The sequence below is a fragment of the Chamaea fasciata genome, unplaced genomic scaffold, assembly GCF_029207755.1.
Source record: "Chamaea fasciata isolate MVZ Bird 193981 ecotype frontalis unplaced genomic scaffold, bChaFas1.0.hap1 SCAF_10, whole genome shotgun sequence".
NCBI lineage: Eukaryota > Metazoa > Chordata > Aves > Passeriformes > Sylviidae > Chamaea > Chamaea fasciata.
The window spans coordinates 4,158,310-4,181,865 of record NW_027094095.1 but is presented as its reverse complement, the minus strand read 5'-3'; the positions used below and the strand labels follow the sequence as shown (position 1 = coordinate 4,181,865).

Sequence of the window (23,556 nt, the reverse complement as noted above, 5' to 3'; positions counted from 1 at the left end):
GACAGTGAATGGATAAATAATAGTGTCTGGCTGTTCTCTGCTTTTTTTATACACTCCTGTCATGCAGTCCTCACAGCCTTCGAGGAGCTGCAGGTGGTGAGGCTGAAGCTGTGGGGACCTTGCACGGGACACTTTGGATGCAGGAGAGGTCATCCCTGACTGCCTGGTTTTCCAGAGTTTTCATCTTTAGCCCTTGACTGCCTGCCAGCCTTTCCAGCTGTGCCTGACAGCTGTGTTTGGGGAATCACTGCCAGAAGTTTGTCATGGAGCAATGACAAGTCTGATGGAAAGGGCAGGAGGACAGTAAGGCATGGGAACTGCCATTACCTGAGCTGGAATTCGACCTGGATGTTGACTTCAACCTCCTCCTCTCCTTCTGAGCACATGGAGGCTTTCAGGGAATCATCACTCATGGATGATCAGCAGTGATCAATTCAAAAGCTCATCCCACCCACCTGGATGTCCTTTTTCCCAAAGCCACCACCACTGGAGTGCAGTGTGATATGAGCAGGAGAGAGATCTCACCTCCTGAATTCCAAAGGGATGCTTTACAGAGGAAAGCACGGGAATTAAAAGCAGGGTTGGAAACCTGCAGAGGCAGCAGCACATATAGAGGTAATCCCTAACCTGAGGCCACTCAGGAGGACAGGATGTGCTGGTGTAGGTGCACAGCCCTCCAGGACAACTACTGGACAATTCTTCAGGAATTTGACTCAAATTAACTTTCCTTGGAGCCAAAGGATGAAATGGATCCTGATGGAGCAGATAAGCTGAAGCAAAGAAGCAGAGCTCTCTACTGGATGCTGAGAGTCTGAGGGAGAAGCAGCAGACGTTTGCTATTTTACTTTTGCAGTGTAAATATAAGCTTCAAAATGCCCTGCTCTCCATTCAGACTGACTGAGGAACGTGCAGGAGGGATTGTGCAAGTTCCTCAGGACCCTGCAGGTGACCTGCGAGTCAGGCAATGACAGGAGTTTGTGTTTTATGGATGGGCAGTGCCAGGCAGTTCAATGGCCATGTGAGCACAGGCACTCCTGAAATTCAGGAGATGGAGAGTGGATCCTTTCCAGCAAGTGGGGAGCAGAAAACACAAGACAGGTCTTAACTAAGCTTCATCAGCATGAGGAAGAGCCCAGATTAGTGGGCTCTAAATCACCCAGGCAGTTTAATAACCAAGCACCTGCCACTGTCAGAGCAAGAAAGCAATCGACAATCATTTATTTAGAGCACATGTTTCACCCCCTCAGCAACCAGACTTCATGCAGGGAGTAGAGTCCCTGTGGCTGGTGGATGGATGGACTGGCTCTGTGGAATGTGTTGGGTCCAGGGCTGGAGGGACAAGGTCACAACTGCTCTGCACAGCACACGAACGTGCCCTCAGTGCTGCTGAGCAGTGCTTCCCTTAATCTCAGCTGCCTGTCACCAGCACAATGCTAATGCTGTTCTGGCTTAAAAAGAGCTGGGAGTAGGTTGGGATATTCCTGTGCTGTGTAGGAAGTGAAGGAATGTGTAGACAACAGAAGGAGGAGAACAACAATAAAGTTTGGGCGGAAGAGCACGGAGATCACAAAAAAATCTGGGGAAAAATCACCCTTGAGATAAAAGTGGGAATTCAGCATGAAGGTTCTTGGCGTCGGGTGCTTTGCTGAGAAGTGACCAAGGGTTGAGGACAGCCTGTCCTGCTGGATGCTGGACCAAAGATAAGCCATGTGCCCAGCCCCGTGAGGGACGCAGAATGAGACATGCTATTGCTTGTATTTCCCTCCAGCAGCCTGTCAAAAGAAATCCTCATCTGGCTGGGCGGCCTGTGCCTCCTGGGCACGGGCACAGCGAGGGGATTACTCCTCACTTACTCACACGCACGCACTCACACTCTGGGGACCACGCTGAGCTCGCTTCCCTGGCACAAAACGGGAAAAGATGCCAAAACCCAGCGTGTTAAAAACGCTGCTTTTTCTCCCTGGGCGCCCAAGGAAAGGCTGCGCACGGTCTGCCTCTCAGTCTCTCAGTTCCCTGACAGGAGCAGCATCAGGCTCTCCTCCCCTGTTGCTTGCTCAGCAGCCCTGACCCCAGGGAACACGGCCACGCTGTGCTTGCGTCTGGCAGTGAGCTCAGACAGGGCTCCTGGTGTGAAATAGGGATTGTCTGCCTGACCCCAGGGTTCCTGAGTTGATTAGCTTCACCCATTAGCAAAAACAATTAGGATATCATTGCACTGACCTATCGGTGCGGAGCTGCTGCATCCTGCCGCTCAGCACCGCTCACTCCAGGAGGGATGAGGGAATTGAGTCCCCACAAAAGCGAGGTGGGGAGAGCCCTCCCGCATTTCCTACTCACTATTTCTTGTTAAAGCAACTCTAATTATCCTTTGAATGGCTCGGGGAGGTAATACAAATCAGACCACTCTATGCAGAGGGGCATTAGGCAGCCTGGGAATCTCCCAAGACAAAACAATTGCTTCAAATCCCAAGGGATTTCAATCCTCCTCCCACGGCAGCAGGTCAGGATCAAACATTACCTGCACAGCCATTCATTCATTCATTCATTCGAAAGGTGAGGGGGGATCAGGGGGAGCTCCCCAGGGCCATCACAGTTCAAGGCATGTCTGGAAAAGGTGATCTCAGAATGGTTTGGGCTGGAAAGGACCTTAAAAAGCATCTTGTTCTCTGCCATGGGCGGGGACACCTCCCTCCAGACCAGGTGGCTCAAATCCCCGGCCAGCCGGGCCTTAATGAGACCCTCCGTGGAATCTGTGGAATGCACGGCACCTCCTCAGGTCACTTCCACTTAGAGACCTTTCGGAGACTCATGAAAATGGGAAGGGGAAGAAGAGTTTTTCCCCTCTCGCAAAGTACTGCAGCCCTGTGAGCCTCCCCCGTGTACGAGGGCAGCCTGCTCAGCTGGGCACTTCAGAGAGCCTCTTGGGGAGCTCTGATCCACATTCTTGCTCCTTGGAGCAATTTTGCCACTTGTCCAACCCCCTGCAATATTGGCCACAAGGTCTGCCCCGTTTTCAGCTGCTCCATCCGGCTCCTGAGCGCCGCTGGAGCACTTTGGGGTTTATTTTCCCTGGAGAACAGTTTGGCTGGAACGGACCGAAATCATCTGAGTGCAGCAGAAAGGCACCACACAACCCCCAGAAATCACAGTCCCCTTTCCAAAATAAATGAACTGTCCGTCTAGTGAAGACAGTTTCTGACAGACTGTGTCAAGCAGAAATGCTCTACCTGCTGATGCTGTGAGCCCCGGGGGGAATTCTCCCCAAGCCCAGCTGGTGCTTAGCCCATGCCCCCAAGCACGAATTCCAATTTTCCCTGGCTAATGCTGTTCACCTGAGCAGTCACAGGGAAATTACGCTGGGACAGTTCCGTCCTCCTCTTGGCACTAAAAGCAGAATTTTTCCTGGCAGCGTCCCTACAGACAGATGCCAGCGGGCCAGGCACAGCTTTATTTACTCTCATATTTTGGCCCGTTAAGGCATAAGGCTCCCTTACCTGCCTAACATCAGCACATCCTAACAGCAAAAATGCAACTCGTGCAACAGAATTAATTCTACGAGTACGTGCTCTTCTCTCCTTTAAACCAGTGTAACTAAAATACCACTTCTGTTTCCACAGAACTTTTTCTATTTGCATCACTATTACCCTTGACTGCCAGGCTGGCAATTCCAGAAATTTCAGGTGCAGAGCAGTCATAAAATATTCCTTTAGAAAGTAGTTTATTAAACAACAATTTTTTTTGTCACCAATCACCAGGCAATGTCACCGTGACTGCTGATAAAAAAAGATTAATTTAAATTTTAAAGATCACCTTCTGTTGCTATTAGGAACTGAATATTTTTCATTAGAAACTGAATATTTTTCATTAGTGCCAGAGAGTTATCAGAATTACTTTCCATTCTAAGAGGTGGGAACGGTCTTGATAATTCATTTATCACTCTCTAAGGCTAATTTATTAATAAAACCAGACACACTTGTGGAGGCTGCTGGACAAAATAATTGAACTAAGGTTTGATTTAGCATTTTTGCAGTAGTCAGCCGAAGAGGGAAGAATCTGTATAACATCAGGACATAGGTGGGTAAATTCACTGGGGTTTGTAATCCAAGCGCCTCTTTTGCAGTCTAATAAAAAAAATTCTACTTTTACACTGATGAAGAAGAAATGGGTTTGAGTTCAGGATGATAACAAGGATGTGAATATCCTGCCCTCCCCTCTCTCCATCCCTCAGGTACCCTAAAACCTCCTTGGTGCATTTTCCCCTTCTTGTTTGGAATTTCCACAAAAGAAATGTTCCTTTTTAGCCATACCCAGCTACACCATATATTTTTTACCCCTATTGGCTGCAAGAGCAATGATCTCAACTAGATACTGCTGCTAAAATTACATCCTGCTTTTCCTGCCTTGGTCAGCCAGCCTGTTTAAAGTTGTCACTTAATTCCCTGCCAAAACTGTTGTCATCTCAGTAGAAACCTAGCAAAATTACCCTTCGCTTAATAATATAATTCCACGCTTACATTGTAGAATGTAAGGAAAACATGAGACTGAGCAAGCCAGACAGCTCCTTATTGCCATAAAACAGCTCAGCACCCTCGCTGACTATTCCACAATCTCAACTCCAATGGAAGCCCACAAAAGAACCCACACTGAGAACTTTGCTTTGTTTATAATTTCTCAGTGTGAAAATGCTGGTGAAGCAGAGCAATATTTGCTGAACAGAACTCACAGGACTGAACAGGGCAGGGGGTGCTGATTACAGGTTTGGCGTAAGGTCTCTGGATGTGAAATTTTCGGGTTTGCTGTGAGAACTGCACATCAGGCTCTGCTCAGGGGGACCACGGGTGATTCTTCTGAGACAGGGGAAGCTAGTTGAGGGTACTGGAAAAGGCAGCACCTTGGGCTGATGGGCTTCAGCAGCTGGGGTTTTCCCTGTGATCAGGAGCAAAGACATGAAGGGAACACACAAAACTCGTTTTTTTTCCCCTGCCTTTAAAGGATGGTGCCTGCTGGGGTGTGAGCAGCTCTGAGGAACCATACCCCCGGACAGGGGTTAAGGGCAGTGGAGGGAAAAAAAGGTAGAATTTGGTCTCTACTCACATTTATGGGACAAAAGGACATCAAAAGAGTCTGCCCATCTTGTCGCTTCTTCTGTTGACAGTCTTCTGTAAGGAAAGGAAGGAGCAAGTTACTGACAACCCACAGCTGCTCATTGCTCTGGAGCTGTTTGATGAGGACACCGAGGAAGGCTGGAATTCTTCTCACCTGATTTTGGAGGTCTAGAGTGTAGAACTGAGCCAAGCAACTCAGGGCTTCCTTTAGAACCAGTGAGGACATGCCAAGCCATATGCAGGGACTCATCTCTGCTCATCTCACATCCCCAGGCAGGCAGGTAAAATAGGCCAGATGAATCATACCCAAAAAGGGACCAATTTTTCCTCATTGACTCTAAGCAGAGGCCCAGGGAACAAGCTCAGATGCAGACATTTACATTGTAAAAGCCAAAAGTCAGGCGAAATGAAACTCAGCCCTGCAGAAGTGTTTATTTCTCTCGCTCACCTTTCAGGGGAAGGACAGATCTTAGCTCAGGTGTGAGCAGGGACTCGTGATCAGATCAGTCCCATCCCACACATCTCAAATCTGGAGCATCTCCCTCAAGCATTGTGCAAACCATCACCCAAATTTTGGCAGTGTTAAATACAAGGCTGAACTGAAGATGACCTGAAATTTCTGGTCACCTCTTACACCAAGCCAACTGCTCAGGCTTTGATTTGTGATGTCAGAGGTGTCAATTACATCCCCAAAGAGGTGCAGACACATCCCACACACAGCAGTGGGGGCTGTGGGCATGTCCTGTCTCACGGCAGAGCTCGTGTCAAAGATCCAGGTGTTTCCTGAGGCTGCTCCTGCTGGATCAGTTTGTTTTCCTCGTGGAAGCAGTCAAAGCTCATACAAAGTACAACAAAAGGAAGACAATGCTGGAGAGGGGAGTGGTGGGTGGGGAGGGGAAGGGCAGGAGTGGGGTTGGGGTGGGATGCTGCAGCTATACTCACTTCAAAGCCCGGTTGGGCTTGTCCGGAAGAATAGCTGTGAAATCATTATATGAGTCTGATTTGTGAGACAGGCAGCCCAGGCGAGTCCTCATCCCTCTGTTCCTGTGGTCGAGGTGGGGAAGCAGGGGTGTTAGCAGGGGAAAACCAAAGAAGAGGATGATTATAAGTCTAGCCAGCTTGGCAAAATAAAAAGAACAAACCCAAAAAAAAACAAACCTCAGTGGCTCTGTGCCAGATCTGTGCCCTTGGTTCCCTCATGTGTGAGAGGGACCCTGAGACATCTCCAGGCAGATGTTGAGGGTGAACACAGCGCCAGAGCAGCTGAAGGCTCACTCACACCAGGCATTCAGCTGCCTGGGCTGGCAAAAAGGCTTTGAAAGGCTGCGCTTTGGGATGGTTTCTTGGAAAGTCCTGCTCTGGTCAGGTGTGGGTGGAGAGCAACGGGCAGCAGTACAAGAAATCGGTCACCACATTCCAGCAGCGCCAAAAAGAGCACAAATACCAGAGGTGGAGGGCAGGAGAGGGCAGGAGGAAGGAGAGGGGTAGTAAGGCACCTGCAAGGTGAGCCTGTGCTGCAGCACCGCGAGTTCCCGGCCAGGATCGATCCCAAGCGGCTTCTTTAGACTCAGGATTACATAAGCAGGATCAAACTGCCTGTTTCCTGACACGATTACCCAGGCAGAAAATGGCTTTTATTGCTTTTTTTCCTCTAAATTTCAGCCCAGCCCCAGAGCCTTCCGTCCTGTGCCAGCCCCTGGTGTCCTTGCCCAGCCCCTTCCCGGGACAGCAGCCGCAGCATCCTTCATTACATAACCCGGGATGGGCAGGGACACAGAGGGGCAGGGGAGGGGAACACACACATGCGCTGCACGGGACTGGCATCACCCCCTCCCCAAAAACATGTAGGGGTTGCTTCATGGCTTTGCACGGGCTCTGTGATCTGCCTCTCCAGCCCTAGGGCATCTCCTCTCAGTCCAGGAGATTACCTGGACGTCAAACTAGGCCATTCTCTTCTCTGGACCAGGGGAGGAGCATTTAGGGACCCCGTCTCCACTTCTCAGCTGCTGGACCTACTTTGGAGCTGCTAAAAGCACTTCTCCAAGCCCTGCTGCCAAACAGATGCTGAATACTTTCTGTGGCTGCAGAAGTACAGCATTTTTTCCCCTTTCCATCTGTAATTCTTGCAGAACACTTCAGCACCAGTGCCTGAGCCAATCTGTAGCGCGCCTGTTTCCCCCTTCTCCTCCCGCCCTTCGGAGAGCTTCTATTATTGCACATTTTAATGTAATCTTAAAGCAAATTAAATGTTAATTAAATGCACCGAGTGTCTCCCTGGTGCAGCACAGGCAGCTCGCAGCATTTAACAAGCACCAAACCCAGGAACCCCTCGGTCACAGGAATTGTTGCACAGCCTCCAGCTCCAGCCCCACGGCCGTGGGCCCGGGATGCTGCACTCCACAAACTCCAGATGGGAGCACAGGGAGTGCCACGTTCCCAGCTGGACACCGAGCCCGCCACAGGATCCTTCTGGTGCCTCTCCAGATGCCTCCTACCCCCCACCTTTCTGTTCCCTCCTGTGTTTGCTCACGAATTTCCCAGCAAGAGGTGTGACAGGCGTTACCGCAGCGCCGCTCAGATCCCCCTGTGACTCCTGAGATCAAGGGACTGCAGCGGGGAACCAGAGCGGGTGGAGGGGCAGAGCAGGGAGTTGTTCCTCATGGAACACACTTCTCCCAGCGAGGACTTCCAAGAGAGGACACAGGAGAGACAGAGAGAGGGAAATTGGGTCTGCAGGAGGTGGGGAGGCAAGGGAAGGGCAGGAGGGAAGAGGGGACACTGCAGTGAGCTGAAGGGCTTGCTGGACGAGGCAGACAGTGACAGGATGGGCAGGGGTGAGGGATGCACCGTGTCTTTCCAGTTACCTCCGTGGGATCAGTAAGGCAGCCATTCAGGCATCCAGCTATGGTTAACCCTTTAACTGGCTGGCTTGGACCGCAGTCGGGGCTGCTTGCAGGAGGCAGGAGTGCAGGAAGAAGGGATTTACTGTTTCATGTCCTGGCACTTAGAAATACACCAAAGAATCCTCTTTGCCAAAGCCAAGAAGGGCCAGTTGTCCTCAACCCATTTGATCCTTGCCTCCTAGCGTGGAAAGTCAGTGGAAGACGTTGAGAGTTGAGGGATGGTCACAGAGGAGAGACAGCATTTCCTTCAAAGACCAGGACTGCAGGTAAAGTCCAGCTTCAGGTCTAAAGCGGTTTGAGTTTGGTGTCCCAGCTCACCAGGGAGCAGCAGGAGTTGGCATTATCCCACTCATCCTTCAAAGGTCTCTCCTCAACGGGCAGAGCTCCGGGCTGACCTCGCTAAGAAGACCAAACTACCTCTTGTGCCTGTCCCTCCAGGTCATGGCTGATGTTACTGGCCAGGCATCATGGAAAAGCTGCCACTGCAAACAGAATAACAGGAGGACTTCACGCATCGGCAGGTGCTGCTCCTTTCACCACCACAGGCTCAGGCACTCACACAAAAATAACTCAAAACAAGCAAGGCCTCGTTGAGGTGGTGGGAGTCTGCGGGGAGTCACCAGGGAGATGCAGAGCCTGCAAAAGGAGGGGAAGGAGGGAAAGAAGAAGGGAAGGAGGGAAGGAGAGAGGGAGATTGGAGATGGTAGGGTTCTCGTGAGCCTTGGCACACTGGGGAGCAACTGGTTGACAACTCTCACATCAACAGAGAGTGAAGGTGAGATCCACCAGGCAGGAGAGCCAGGGGACAGAGAACAGGACTCTACAACGAGCAAAGGCAAAGGTTCCTGATTTGCCAAGCTCCAGGTACCCTCCATGTCATGTTGTCACTGAGGACAACCAAGGAGGAGCCCAAGGAGCTGATGAGAGCTGAGAGGGTGTGCAAGGGTCAGGACCCTGCTCTGCTGGGGAGACCCTGGAGCTTGGGCTGCCCAATGCAACATCCCTCTTAAAACCTGATTACATTAAAAACGCACAAAGCCTCTTCCCCACTAAATTAATGGAGCCGGGATTGCTCTGCATTGCCAGGGAGAGCATTTCCTTAATCCCCACCCCGACCGGCTGCCTCACTGCGCTCTGACTGAAACCAATCCTTGTAATTCCTTAAGCCCCTTTAAATTTCCTCATTAACAGCCTCACCCGCATGTGGGGCCACAGCACATGACTTCCTAGAGTCCAGCAGCTCCTGCTTCCCTTTCCCACTGCTGCTCTGAGCTGGAAGCGGAGCCATCTGCCCTCTCCCTTGCAGCCTCCTCCAGCAGCCGGAATTTGGGGGTACTGTTATGAAAGAGCCTCCTGCTCGCCCCCACTGCCACCCACTCAGCCCCCACAGCACCGCCGAGCAGCTCCCAACTTCCCTGAGATCCCAAAGTCTGTCCCACTTCAGGGGTGCTGGGACCTACATTTCCTGTGGAGGCAATCCCACTGCTCGCCTGGCATGCCCATGGATGTTCCCTCTGTTTGCAAACAAATCTAGTCTGCTATGACTTTAAAATGTAATCTGTGGTGTCTGGTAAATTGCAATAAAGGTCTTGGTGAAGGGTTTTGCCTCCCCTGCTCCATCCTTCATCCTGCCTCCCCCTCCTTTGGAAGGAACCCGGTCAAGGAGAATTACCAGCCTCATCATGGATGTGTTTTGGGGATTTCTCCTTGAGAGACAGCAAGGGAAGGGTGTGATTAGGACGTTCAGGTTATCAAACCACCTGAGCAAAGATAAAGAAGCCATCCCAATAAAAAAAAAAAAATAGCAGCACAAAGGTTAAAAAACCCAACCAAACAAATAAACACAGCAGCAAACCGTGAGATCTCTCGGAGGCTTCAGGAGATTAAGACCATCCATTCACATGCAGAGAAAACCAGGAAAAAAACCTGAGCACAGAGGCACTGCAGACAGACAGACAGACAGACACCGAGGAAAAGATACTCACTGCCTTTGACCTGTCCTCTCTGCCGGTGGGTCTGTGCCGACAGCGCGGTCACAGAGGCTCTGGGGAGAGAGCAGAGCGGGCTTCTTCAGAGACAGCCCCCTGCTCGGGGTGCCAGTCACACCTCGGGGTGCCTCACACCCCTCCCCAGCCCTCCCCGGGCAGCAGCAGCAGCAGCAGCAGCAGCAGCAGCAGCAGCGCAGCTCAGAGCCGCGCTCGCATCAGCCCCAGCCCGGCTGCGCAGCCGGCTCCGAGCGCTCTGCTCAGGATCCCAGCGCATCCCAGCGCATCCCAGCGCATCCCCGCCTCACCCACCTGGCAGCAGAAGCCCAGCTTCTCCCCCCGAGGGGCCGGGGCACCGCCGCGCACGGGCGGAGGATGCCAAAGGCTGCCGGGGAGCATCGGGGGGCGGGGAGGGGGGGATGCCTGCCTGAGCGCTCGCGTGTGTTGGAATAAAGCGCCCGCCCGCCTCCCTTTGAGCGGCTCCCCGCAGCTTTAGGGGAGGTTGCTGCCCTCAGATCGCTCATCCGCAGGAGTTGCCACGGACAGGAGGGGTGGGAGAGTTTCGTCGAAGAGCCCGGGTGTCAGCAGGGTCATTGGAGAGTCCCCAGGTGTCGGATTTTGGCACAAAGCAAAGGAGGATCTTACTGCTGGGCACGGGATGACAGAAGCAAAAACCCACCCAGCGGTGTGGCAGACCCCCTGAACCGTCTGGGGTTGTACATCCCTGCAAGCCCCCTCCGTGCCCTCACCCCAGTGTAAGGGCTCCAATCCCCCTTTTCTCTCCTGCAGCCACCTCGGTCCTCCAGAGAACACGTATGGGATGTCCAGGGCACCACGGTGACAGTGACAACAACCTCACCCAGGGCACCAACAGCCCCCCAGTTGTGGGCTCAGCACAGTCAGCAGTGACAACACCTGGAGTCACAGAGGCACTGACAGGGGTCACAGGCTCACTGAGAGCTCAAGCCACGGGATCTCCATTGCTTTTTTGATCTTAACAAAGCTGACTGACTTAAGAAAAAAAAAAAAAAAAAACCAAAACAAACAGAAAGGAAAGTAATTATAATAATAAAAAAAAGTCCTCTGCAGTTTAACAAGTCATTGCCTTTTCCCTGGAAACTTGTAGTCACCTTCCTCTCTGCTAAAACACTGCTGGCCCTGGCATCCTGGTGCTATAAGCAGGAAACATGCCTTGAGATAGCACATTATCACCAGGCACCATCCCTGGGGAGAGGCAGAGTCCTGCAAAACCTCCTAGAAAAACACAGGGATTAGCAGCACTGCAGCAAAGATCCCGGCTCTCTGTCAGCTCGGACCCCCTCCTTCCCAGCCCGGCGTGGCAGGGAAATGTTTGCCTTGTTCTCATCCTCCCCTGGCAGAGCCCAGGTCATCCTGACTGGGATTAATCACATCTCCAGTTATCAGAAGACAAGCACTGCAAAAATGCTGTGGCCAGTGGAATCTCCTCTAAACCAGTCAAAGGTTGAGGTCCATCCTCTGCCTCTGTTACCCCAGGCTGGTTTGTCCCAGTTAAATAACAGTCAGCTGCAGCCCTTGCCCCCAAACCAGAGCCAAATTTAACTTTCTAACGTGTCATTTTTGGTCGAATACATTATTTCCATGCCCCCAGGTTCCCTCTGGGCACCTCAGGGGGTCACAAGTGACAAGGTTTTTGTAACAGTCCCAGGAAACCCCTCAGCTCTCCCTCACAAACACCTTGTGCGCTGGAGGAGGTCACTGAAATGTTCCATCCACACAGCTCTGGATGATTCTGCTGCATTGTTCAAATGCTCTGAGACTTTGCTGCAGCCCCAAACAGCTCAGACTCTGGTCCACTAACACCGGATGGGACAAACCCCTGGATCATGGGAGTGCTCCCACTTCTCCCTCTGCTTTTACACCAGTTTTAGATATTGCCATCTCACAGCCATCACCAGTGTGAGACCCGCAATTCCTGCTTCTCCAGTACCTCATTAGACCCTTTTTGTGAGCTCAGTGAGATCCTGAATAACACACAAATGACTCTGAATGCCAACAATTTTTCCTTCCAGTTTCCCGGGGCAGGTGTGAGTTAATAGAGAACAAGAATAAGTTAACTGTTCTGACAAAGGCACTAGGGGAAATGTAATTAAATTGCAGATAAAGAGAATTATGGGGTTTTTACGGGGTAATATTTTAGAAAGCTTCTGTGCAATAGGTTTATAGCAAATTCCTTCTAAAATAGCCCTCCTGCTTCTGACTGCTCTCTAGTTTCTATTTAAATGCTTTTAATAAAATAACTCATTTTGATATTAGGCCTGAATCCCATCCAAAAATTTAAATCTCTCCAAAAATTACTCTAAAGCAATTTCCTCCTAACCTGGCAGCAGCAAACACACAAGCAGTGAACACGTGCAGCATTGGGAGTGCTGGCTGTCACTGTGGAGGGGCAGAAAGGAATTTACCAGCCTCTTCCCTACACGTTAATCTCCCTCTCCAGGGTCCTTTTGTTTTCAATGCCTTCCTGCCTATACCAGGTGTTTTGACCATCGATGATTACTCAAATGGCTTTTATCCAAAAAGCCTCATCCAGACCAAACAGTTCTGCCAGCTTCAGTTGCTTTTGATTTTTTTTTCTCAGTTGATTTTTCTTGGGTCTTTGGCAGCATCTCTCGTGGCTGGTGCCATGCTTCAAGGGCCTTCTTCAAGCTTTCACAACCTGTTGGTCCAAGAGGATTTTCCCTCCGGCCAAGAAAAGCATCTCTTCACTTTGCTGTGGCGCTGGGCAGCTACATCTCTGCAGGTGAAGCCATTCCCTGGTGTGTTTTCATGAGACCCTGTTGCCTCTGTGATCTTTCCAGAGGATGCTCAGCAACCACAGGAAGGTGGCCCTGCCCATGGCACTTGATGAGCTCTCAGATTCCTTCCAATCCAAACCATTCTGGGATTTTGTGTAGGCTCTGTGACTGCAAAATGCCAATCATAGGGAGCTGGCTGCCTCCCACAGTAGTCCTGGCTCTGGGAATTCAGGTGAGCTGCAAATTAGGCTGAGCCACAAACCTGCAGCCACACTGCTGGAACCCAGGGGGGCTTTGGCTGGACTCCTGAAAGGAATAAAATATCATCTGCTCTTCTTCATAGTCATCCAAAATTTATCCAGAATCCAGCATGGCACTGATACAGGCCCAAGCTCAAGGGAATTCAGATTAGTAATTAATTAATCACTCTCCAGAGATTCCTGTGCTCCACCACCGTTTGCAATTAAACCTGGAAGGAAATTACTTGTAACTTCTGCTCACTGTGCCAGGCTGGCCTGCTGTCTTCTCTGAGAACACACTTGGTCCAGCACAAGGTGACTGCCTTGGAAGGAAGGAATTATTATTGGTGTACATCACTTGCTAAACTACAAAACAAACCACGCACTTAATTGCAAACAGAACCCCCTTCTTTTAAAAAAAAACTCAAGTAGCACCGGGAAATATCCACAGATGAAGCTCAGAATGTTTTTAAGGAGTTGATTTATCTATTCATCTTAAACCTCAAATCATTCTCCGTGGAAGGGAGGAAATCCTAAAAGGTGAAACAAGGCGAGCCAGAGTTTCAGGGGCAGGTGAGGAGAGCAAGCATCTGGCTGGGGGTTGATCAGGGAAACCACCTCACATGTGGAAGCCACCTCTGCGAGGCAGGACAGGAGATGGGAGACACCCGCCAAGCCAAACTCCCCTTGGAAATGAAAGAACACCTTCAAAAATAAAAACGAGTTACATAAAGCGAGACCCGCAGATGTGAGTTAGCTCGAGAGCGTGGCCACACTTAAATTGTCCCCTGTGTCAATGACAAAAGTGTCTCCTGGCCAGGCTTGTGGCTCCTGGGCTCGGCGGTTGCTGCAGCTGAACAGATGCTTCCACTGCCGAATTCCTCCGGGCAGGCAGGACACAAAACCAACAGCAAGGCAGGGCAGCAAGCTCCAGGCTGAGAAGGGCGGGCAGGAATCAAAGGGAAGATTTTCCCCTTTAAAGCACTTTATTACAATTTCGTAATTGTTCTCCGAGGAAACGCGCTGCCGTGCCCAGGAGCAGCTCGGTGGAAAGGAGGATGGGGAGGAGGATGCTGCGAGTGTGGAGCAGGGAGGCAGAAAGGATTGGAGTTGACACAGAGCTGCTCTGTGCAGCCTTGGAGCCCTCCCAGCTTTCAGCATCGCTGCTGCTGTCAATATGGCAGCGGCTGGAACGCGGCTCTGTGCATGGCTGGGAAGCTGGGACGGATCCACCCCGGCGGACAGAGCTCCACAATGATCCCCTGCCACGGATTCCCCGTCCCTCGCAGGGTTGGATGGAGATCTGGTGCTCAGCACAGGGCAGGGAGCGGGGCTTGCTGACAGATGGGGTTAATTTTCTGCTGGGAGATCATCCGAGGTGCTTGCAAGCAGCCTGCATTCTGTGAGCTGACTACTGCAAATGAGCTGTTTATTGAGTGTTAAAAATCAGCCCCAGGCCTCGGGGTTGCAGCCCCAAAGCCATTTATGATGGACGAGGTCTGCGCTGCTCCGCTCTTATCGCTGTTATTCCAAAGGCGGGGGCCTGCAGGGCATCCAGGTCCCACAGCGAGGATTTCCTGGGGCCATTTACTGCTCCATGGACACACAACTGTGCCACGGGGAGCTCACTCCCACCTCAGCAAAACACCTGGCCACGTGCTTGACTTGAAACACTGCATGGGCATTTGTAGGGTGAAATACAAACAGAGTCAGCCACAAGGGTGAGCTGGGAATTTCTCTTTCATCTCTCTTTTCTCTTTTCATCTGAATTCATCTGTCTCGTTCTCTTTCAGGCTGCTGCTGTAGGCTGAACTGAAATTTAAAGGAGGTGAGCGAGATGAGCTCGTCCTCTCTCTCCAGCAGACGGTGGTTCTTTCATAAAAATGCCTGATGCATCCAGCAGCAGTTTCTCCTCGGGAGAGTGGCTGCCAACAGTGCCCGTGTCCTGCCAGGCTGGAGGGAGATGTTCCCTGAGCTCTGCCAAAGCCCGAGCCCTAAAGCCCAGCTGGGCAATGTCCCCAGAGCCACATGCAAGGGGGGCAGGGCGACAGGCCAGGCTCGTCGCAGCGCTGCTCTGGGGGCTGCAGGGACGAGACAGGGGCAGCACAGCAGGACGGAGGAGGCTCAGCTCGTTCATTGTGCGCCCTGCGGGCTCCCCGGCTGGAGGAATTGGACCGCATTCCGCTGGGATGGGGCACAGCGGCCGGGATCAGCCACGGGGAGGACAAGCCAGCACAACGGGCCCCTTGTGTTTGTCAGCTGTGCCAAATAACCAGAGTATTTCCCCCACCCATGGGAGAGCAAGGAGCTGACCCTCAGCACTGTGTGTGGTGGGGGAGGTTACAGCAGCCCCACAGTCACGGCAGGAGGAAAATAAAGCACCCCAGTTCAGCTGGTTCTTCCCCCAAAGAGTGCACATGCCTCTGCCATCTGCAAGTTTTCACTCCAGCCTCGGCTCAGCGCAGCTCTCTCGCCTCCAACACGGTCTCTTTTCGCTCCAATTAGTCTTATTTTTAACCAGCTCAGCCCCAGCGCTCAGTCACAATGTCACAGATACCCAAATATTCAAAGCAAACACAATCCACCATTTTCAAACCACAACAGTAGCAAAGCAAGGGGGTGGAAGATGCCAAGATGGTGAAGGTCTCAGAGGTGCAGGCACCAGCACAGGAGCCCAGGCTGAGGTTTTCTCCCAGCATCAAAGGCCCAGCGCTAATCCCATTGCAATGGAGATCACCTCAGAACCAGCCCCGTTCCTCCCCACCCAGGACTGGGCTGAGCCTAAGAAACGCTGCTCTTTCCCCGCCTGCTAATTAATTACAAGCCGTGCCTGTGTCCCCTTGACCATTCACAAGATGCCACGGGAAGATTAATGCACGGGGAGAAGCACTGCAGTGGCATTAATAGGGGTGACATCCGAGCAGCGCCCTTCCCCTCCCGCTTTGCCTGCTGAAGGAGGACTCTCCTCCTTCCCCGCAGGAAACTGGGGCAGCAGCAAGTCAAAATCCCTCCTCCCCCAGGGATGCAGCCAAGGGAAGGACCATGGGGCCATTTCATCGCCCTGCAAGGCCCTCCTGGCTCTTACCTGTGCTGCAGCTACGTGGCTTTTGGTGCTTGACGGACATGGCTGGTTGGGGCCCCGAGGAGCTGCGGGGTCCCGGAGCATCGGGGCGGGCGGGGGGCCCGGGCTGGCCACGGTTGTGTCCTCAAGAGCAGCAGCACTGTGCCACTTCCCCCGGCTCCCCAGCCCCGCATGCCGTGCAAAGAACAAGAGCTGGTGGAAGGAGGGGGGTTAGGAAAGAGAGGGAAGGGGGAGCAGGGAGAGCTCTCGCAGATGCACACACACTCACACACACACACACAGAGCAGACAGAGGCTTGTGGAGGATGGCACTGCCTGACTTGCTCTCGTTATTGCCGCGGGCTGGCTGCTGCCCATGGAGGACTCGCCAGCCCCCGCTGCGGGCACGGGGGGAAAGGGACAGGAAAGGGATGAGGGCCGTCGGAGCGAGGAAAGGACTGCCTGGGCACGGACAACTCCGTGGTCTTTGTTTGCTGGTACCTGGCAGGGGAAGGGCAGGAAGGGATTGCAGGGCTCGTTCGTGGGTGACTCTTTTCTTCCTTTGAACGTGACAAAATGCCCAAGTGCTCCCCAGGGACGCGGAGGGATGGCATGGGGCTGGCACGACCCAGTGCTGCACATCCCCAGAGCACCAGCTCTGCGTAAAGCTCAACCTCCCCCTCTCATCCCCACTATCTGGGTCGTCCTGATACAGATCCAAAGGGCTGGCAGGGCTGTTTGAGGGGGTGGAAAGACACTCCAGCCATGACACCTCCCCTTTGGATGCTGTCAGGAGGCTGCTGGCAGAGCCGCCTGCAGTCCCTGACACTGCTGATCTGCTGCAATGACAGACCCAAAACGGTGGGAAACAGAGACCCAGCCAGAATCCTTCCCAAAGGGGCACCAATTCCTCACGCCACGGATTTAATTTCTCTAAAACATCGCTTGCTTAGAAGCGTGTGATCCTCTGGAAGGAAGTGAAAGCTTTGTACCTCATGCCTTTTTCAGCTTTTTGAAAGCTCCCAGATCTCTTCCCCTCCTCTGCTCCAGTGCTCTGCCACTCAGAGGGTCTGGGGGAGCTCAGTTTGGTCAGAAGGATTAAAATGAAAGTCAAGGCAGATGCTTGAGGTATTCTACCCTCCCCAAAAACCCGAGTCTCCTGTTTTACTCCAAGGTTTCCCACTGGTGTTTGCAGACACATAGATCTCTAGCCACAGGGCTGCTGCTAATAGAAATCAATGGGTGATGCAGGGAATTACAAGTGCAGAATTTCCAAGTCAATACCCTCCCCAGCGGTTAACCTGGGAGCACACCAGGCCCATCCCCATCTCTGGGCGGCTGTGTTCAGTCACATGCCTTCAAGACTCACCTAAAATGATGAACATTCCCACAGCAGAGAATAGGATTGGTCCTACCAAGCCAAAATCCAGTACCCTGCACGCCTGCCTGCTCCACTGGCCTCAGGATGTTGGCACCCAGCTCCAGGAGACCTCCCCCTCACAGGTCACCCTGCCAGGAGCTGTCAGAACATATTTCAAGTCTCAGCATTCCGTCAGCCCCGCAAGAGGAAAGGTCTTGCCGTGGATCCGTGGCTGTGGATGGATTCTCTGCCTGCAGCAGCACATCCAAGGCCCAAGGGATGATCACTTCAGGGCCTAAAACCAGGTATCCCATCTTCATTCCCACCACAAGAGCAACGAGAAGCTGAGCTTTGATACCGTGTCAAGATCATGATTTTTCCTCCATCCCAGAGAGATTCCAGTGTGCTGGGGAGCTGGATCCCTTTAGGATGCTAAAATTGGGAGCAATATCACTGCAAAGGGGGGTGTGGGCATCTCTCTTGCAGCTCTCTGCATCTGTATCACTTAAATCACTAGCAAAGCTACCAGAAGTCTCTGAGGATACACAGCTTTCCTACACCCCAGGGCTGGGGGATTTCCTGGTGACATCCATTCTCTGTAGGGCTGTTTTTGATGCGGATACACTGCAGAGCCATTGAGGAGGGTGGGCAAGAACCGTCTTTGGGGAAAATAATCCCAACATCTGTGTCTTGTGGGGAGTGAGGAGCTGTCTGCTCTGTGCCCCAAACCAAACTTCCTGTCTCCAGGAGGGCAGACCCTCTGGCAGGCTTGTAGGCTGGGATCTGACTCTCCCAGAGGGGGAAAAAAAGGGCAATTTGATGATCTGCAGTGTGGTGGCCAGGACTTGCAAGGGGACACTGTCAGTACCACTCTCTGTCACCACTGGCAAGGTGCCCCCCAGCTTTATAGGAGCAGGGACAGCTTCTCCCTGGGTGACCCAGGATTTCCAGCTGCATGTGAAAGAGCAGGTTTGTTTTGTATGCATGCAAAAGCCTAAACTTAGCGAGCAAGATGTTAATTTGTGAGGGGAAAATAGGCCATATTTATGTAACTGTGAAAAGCTGCAGTGAAGGCTACAGATCCAATGGGAGAGGAGAGTCTGCTCCCAGCTCAGGGCTTTGTGAGAGCTCCAGCAACTGCATATTCATCGCCCCACACCCCAAAAGAACCAGCTTTGAGGCTTTCCAGGCTAAGAATAGAGGTCTTGTTTTGTTTGCTGCTCCACGGGCCGGGTTTTGTCCGGGATTAGAGGCACCAGGGTGTGGAGCTGCAAATGGCAGCATCTCCATCCGCCTGTGAGCGGGGCAGGGCTCTGGGCCCAGCAGGGATGGAGAGCAGGGAATAAAGGGTGAATTCATTCCCAGCCACACAGGATGGCATTAGTGCTGGCCCTCTGCTCACAGAGACGTCCCCCGTGGCGGACGGGGCACCCGCAAAACACGACTCCCTTGTGCACAAACAAAACCCAAGCATTTTTCCAAGCAGGGCGGCTGGGGCAGTGCCACGGCTGAAATTAGCAGCTCGTCCTGGCTGTGAAGCCTGATGGATTGGATCCACCTCGGGAAGCCCGGTCCCTGCAGGGGCAGACAGCTCCCCGCCGGCCTGTGACATTTCTTTCCCCTTCCACTCACATTCTCTGCCCTACTTAAACCAGGTTGGGAATCCAGCAATCCCCAGCCTTGGAAATGGAAACCCCAGAGCCAGTCACTCCAGGGTTTTTCAGACAAGCCTGCATTTCAGGGGTCTTTCAGCTGCAGAAATCATCATGTGGCAGTGCTGGGGCTGGTGGGAAACAGCATGACACTGCTCCTTGTATGGCTTGGAATTTGTCACCCTTAGGCTCTGGGAATGCCCTTTAAGGGCTGAACTGGGCTTGCAAATGGCAGCAAAGGCAAAGCCATTCCTGTGGGGAAACCAAGAGAAAAAGGACTGAATTGTGGAAGCTTCTGTGGCCTCTGGCTCCACTATTCCCTGAGCCTGGGGCCATATTCCTGGACACTTATCCTAAAGCAGCAAGGGATGAGACCTACAGAAAGGATGGTGACCCAGGGCTTTGAGTACCTTTAGCCAAGGGCAGCACTGATCACAGGCACTAGCTGCAGACAGCAGGATGACTCCTGTCCACCTGAAGTCCAGCCTGGGAGGTGAGGGAGACAACCACTCACAGACTGAAGGCTATGACTGATATGAGGTGTTGTTTTCAAATAAATGGGGACAGAAATTGGTTTTTTGATACATGCAAGGAAATGCTCTGCAAAACATGAATCCCCCGAGAGAAAGCACAGTCTCTGGAGAAGGTCTTTCTTGCTAAAACATCACATAACAGAGAAGTCTCTTGGGAAATGACTCCTGAGATCACCTCTCTCCTAAAATAAATGCCCCTGGGAGCAACTGTCTTGGCAAAACATTTCTGGGGGGGAAAAAAAAAAAAGGTGTTCTGGAACGTGCTATTGATTCTGTATTTACCCTCTCTGCAGCAGCAGCACACAGAGCTCAGAGGTGAGCCATCATCTTCCAGTGCTTGTTCCTAATCAGAACTGAGAAGGATCCAACAGCGATCCTGCTGCTCCCTCATTTCCTCCCCGATCACTCAAACCGACCCACTGTGAGCAGCAGCTCCGCAAAACGTGTCCTGGAGTCGTCTGGCAGCTTTGTGGGGCACGACAACGGGGCCATCCCATCTGCTGCTGTTTGTTCAGCCCTTGCACTGCTAAAGGAACATCTGGGAGCGCTGCTGAGCCTCTGTTCAAAGAGCAGGGACACATGTGTGCCTCTCCCCCCCGTGGAAGTCGGTGTGACCATTTGGCAAAGAAGGAGAGGCCAAGAAACAAGTGATGCCTGTCCCCTGCCCAGCCTGCTGTAATTAGCTGCTCTCGTGACACTGGCCTCCATCCAGACACTTGGCCAAACGCAGTCCAGACACTTTGACCCTGAGAACTGGCTCCCATGCCTGGAAAACCACATGCCAGCTCTGACTAAGCACCTGCAGGTTAATTTATCTTTCACATTTCCATCAGTGCAGCCCGGCAAAACCCAGAGGCATGCTGGCAGCCAGCAGAAAGTCCCTTATAAATAGCCCTGAGTTGGGAAGGTCTGAAAACTCTCCAGGAAATACTCGTGGAGGCAGAAGACAGCAACTGAGCACTGCTGAGCATCTGCTTCAGGGAGCATTGGAGACCAACCCTTCTGCTCCTGGCAATGCTACAGAGCCAAGGAAGATTCTTTGGATGTCTTTAGTAGAGGAAGGCAGAAGCATTCTAAAGCCTGGACTAAAGCCCCCTTGTTAAAACCTACCTGTCCTTGCTGTGGTTTAAAGCCATAAATCTGTATTTATTGCCCAAATTCTGCATATCCTGTAGTCCCCTTATACATGACCAAACAGTTGCAAATGAGGTGACCCCCAGAGAGGGGGTTATATTTCAGGATGCTCCATCACCTGCCTTTAGCAGCAGGCAAATGAGATGTTCCTGAGACCCCACACCTGCACGGACAAGAGGAGATGATGTCGATCCATTCTGAGCTCAGACTGGCTGCAAAGGTAGCGTGGATGCAACTCCCAGGAGTGCTGTGGACTTCAGGCAGCAGCCACAGAATGCAACAAAGTACTGTGTGAATAACATCTCCCTAAAAATCCAGTACTGGGGACATGGTCATCCTGTGGGACTGAATGGTCAAAACTAAGATAAATAAGCAATGAGATTAAGGGAAAAAAAAAAATAATGGACTTCCACAACTACCAGAGTATGAACATCTCTCTGTCTTGGGAGAACATGGACACCTGCCAAAGAAGCTGGAGTGGTCACAGAGTGTCACAGCATGCTGCCATAGCAGGTGACCTCTGCATGGCCCAGGACAGCACCACGCACAGCCCCCAAAAGAGAACCCCATTTATTCCCCCACATCAGTCTCTGCCTTCCCTGCTGGCAGGAGGAAGCAGATTTTGTGTGTCAGACACCCCATGCAGCACCCAGGTCACGAGGCAGCAGTGAACAGCTCTGCTCTGGGACCGGGATTAGGGCAGCATGCAGGGTCTCCTCAGCAGCACAGCACCAAGCCCCAGAATTGGGTATTCTGGGTGAGAGCAGCAGGAGGAGCCAGCAGTGTGTGTTTTGCTGTCTGCATGACAGTTTACACCCAGCCCAGCGTGGCGTTCGCCTTTGCACAATGGGCCGAGTTTGTTGACTCATGTTCAGCTTGTGACCCAGCATCAGCAGCAGCAGCTTCTGCTGGCACAACAGCTGCTGTCTGCTGCTGACTGCAGGGCTGCTTCCTCCAAATCCAGCATCTCACACTCATTGCCTGCTTTTCCCAGGTTTTCCATGACCATTTCTCAGTTTTTCAAGGCTTGAAAACTCTCCCACTAGCCTACAGATTCTCAAATCTGTACTAGTTTATTCGCAAATATAGGAAACAACACTTGCTATTCACCATCCCAGACTGAATTAAATGACCTGAAAATAGCCATTTAATTTACCTTACAGCAGCCTATAGTACCTAAAAGGGGCTTTCAAGAAGGCTGGAGAGGGACTTTTCACACCAGCATGTAGTGACAGGACAAGGGAGAATGGCTTTAAGCTGAAGGAAGATGGATTTAGATTAGATATTAAGGAGAAATGCTTCCCAGTGAGGGTGGTGAAGGTTGCCCTATCCCTGGAAGTGTTCATGGCCAGGCTGGATGGAGCCCTAAGGAAGCTGGTCTAGTGGAAGGTGTCCCTTGCCTGTGGCAGAGGGGTTGGAATGATCTTTAAGGTGCCTTCCAGCCCAAACCATTCCACTATTCTGTGATCATCCAACCATTCTGCACCCAGTTTCATCCTGAGTCTGGCACAGTTTGACCATGCCCAAAAGAGTTGGCATTTGTAACACAATGTCTCTCCCCTAGCAACTTTTAATCTTCTCAGAGGATGACATTACTCTGGTTTGAGATGATGTCTCCCCACACAACCACATGGTTTTACCTGTCCAGCACATTCCGGACCTGTGGGGGTTTTATAGTTTTTTTTTTCCTCCTGCAAGTGAAAATTAAACTGATCTGTAATTACCTGTGTCCCCTTTCTTCCTATTAGAGGAGGTAATGAGCGAGTTTTACAGCAGTCAGGTTCCTCACCTATCCACCCAAATTTATCAGAAAACACCACAAATTATTCTGAAATCACTTCAAAGCTCTTTATCGAAATTCCTGCCACCCAGGCAGCTTGAGACCGCCTGATTTCCCAAGAGCCCTCTTGAATGTAATTTCCCCCCCTCTATTCTAAGCAAAGCCTTCACTGTTTGTCATTATCACCAGCAGTGCTACTCAGCACTTCTTTCTCTTGAACTTTCTAACAATGACAACTATGAAAAATAACCATTTTGGCCTTCTTGACATTTTTTGATAGGTCTTTCTGTCCTCATGATTATCCCACGTGGACATTAACAGCCTGAGGAGGACCAAGGGAAATGCTGACCTCATTTGTTGTGATTACCAGGACCACTGAAAGGAAGGGTTGTCACAGTCAGAACAAATATTTTTCACATTAATGAATCATGATGAAGGAAAACACATTTTTTTCCTGCAGGTTTAGAGAATAAACCAAGCCCAGGGTTACAAAGGGAGAAGTGTTTTTATTCACTGAGTAGCAGCACCTTAGGTCAGTGTCACAAAAAGCTCATTCCCAACAGTCCAACACTCCATCTATCATGAAATGTTATATGGCAAATTTGTAACTCCAGCTCCAGGGAGGGAGAAAAACCCCCAGACAAACCTGCAGCAGTTCAAAAGCAAAACCAAGTGAAATGCAAGAGTTGCCAAAGAGGTCATAATTCAAATTCAGCTCAATTAGAAATACCTCAGTGTTTTTACAGCATTAGGTTCAAGTCCTGACTGTTGAGAGCAAGGTGAGTGAAGCAGCTCACCCTCCTGAGGGCTTTAATCCTCTTTTATGATCAACACAGCCTCCAGCAGAATTCTCATCCTCAGTTTTCCCCATCCTCCTGTTACACTTAATAAATAAATGAGCACCATCCATCGACTTCCATGTTAAATGACGTTTCCCGATTATGAATTTGTTAAAATGACTACAGTTTTCTATAATTGCACATTATATTATGCCTATTCTTCACTGTAGGATGCGTAGTATCACTGAA

The 23,556-nt window shown here is 51.4% G+C and overlaps 1 protein-coding gene across 4 annotated transcripts in view; it reads right to left on the bottom strand.

Moving 5' to 3' along the window:
• The window catches only part of RGS8 (regulator of G protein signaling 8), a 28,635-nt gene extending 12,378 nt beyond the window's left edge, over positions 1-16,257 (bottom strand). Inside the window, exons 1-4 of one of the 4 annotated variants that reach the window (XM_066192108.1) lie at positions 16,095-16,257; positions 9,994-10,052; positions 6,048-6,149; positions 5,095-5,159 (exon numbers count right to left, since the gene is read on the bottom strand). In XM_066192108.1, the coding sequence (XP_066048205.1) occupies positions 5,095-5,159; positions 6,048-6,149; positions 9,994-10,052; positions 16,095-16,175 (307 nt within the window). In that variant the 5' untranslated portion in view covers positions 16,176-16,257. Of the gene's footprint in view, positions 1-5,094; positions 5,160-6,047; positions 6,150-7,969; positions 8,454-9,993; positions 10,053-10,305; positions 10,393-16,094 lie in introns of those variants that run through there. The other 3 variants (XM_066192109.1, XM_066192107.1, XM_066192110.1) reach the window with 3 other exon arrangements.
• Positions 16,258-23,556: the final 7,299 nt, after the last annotated feature.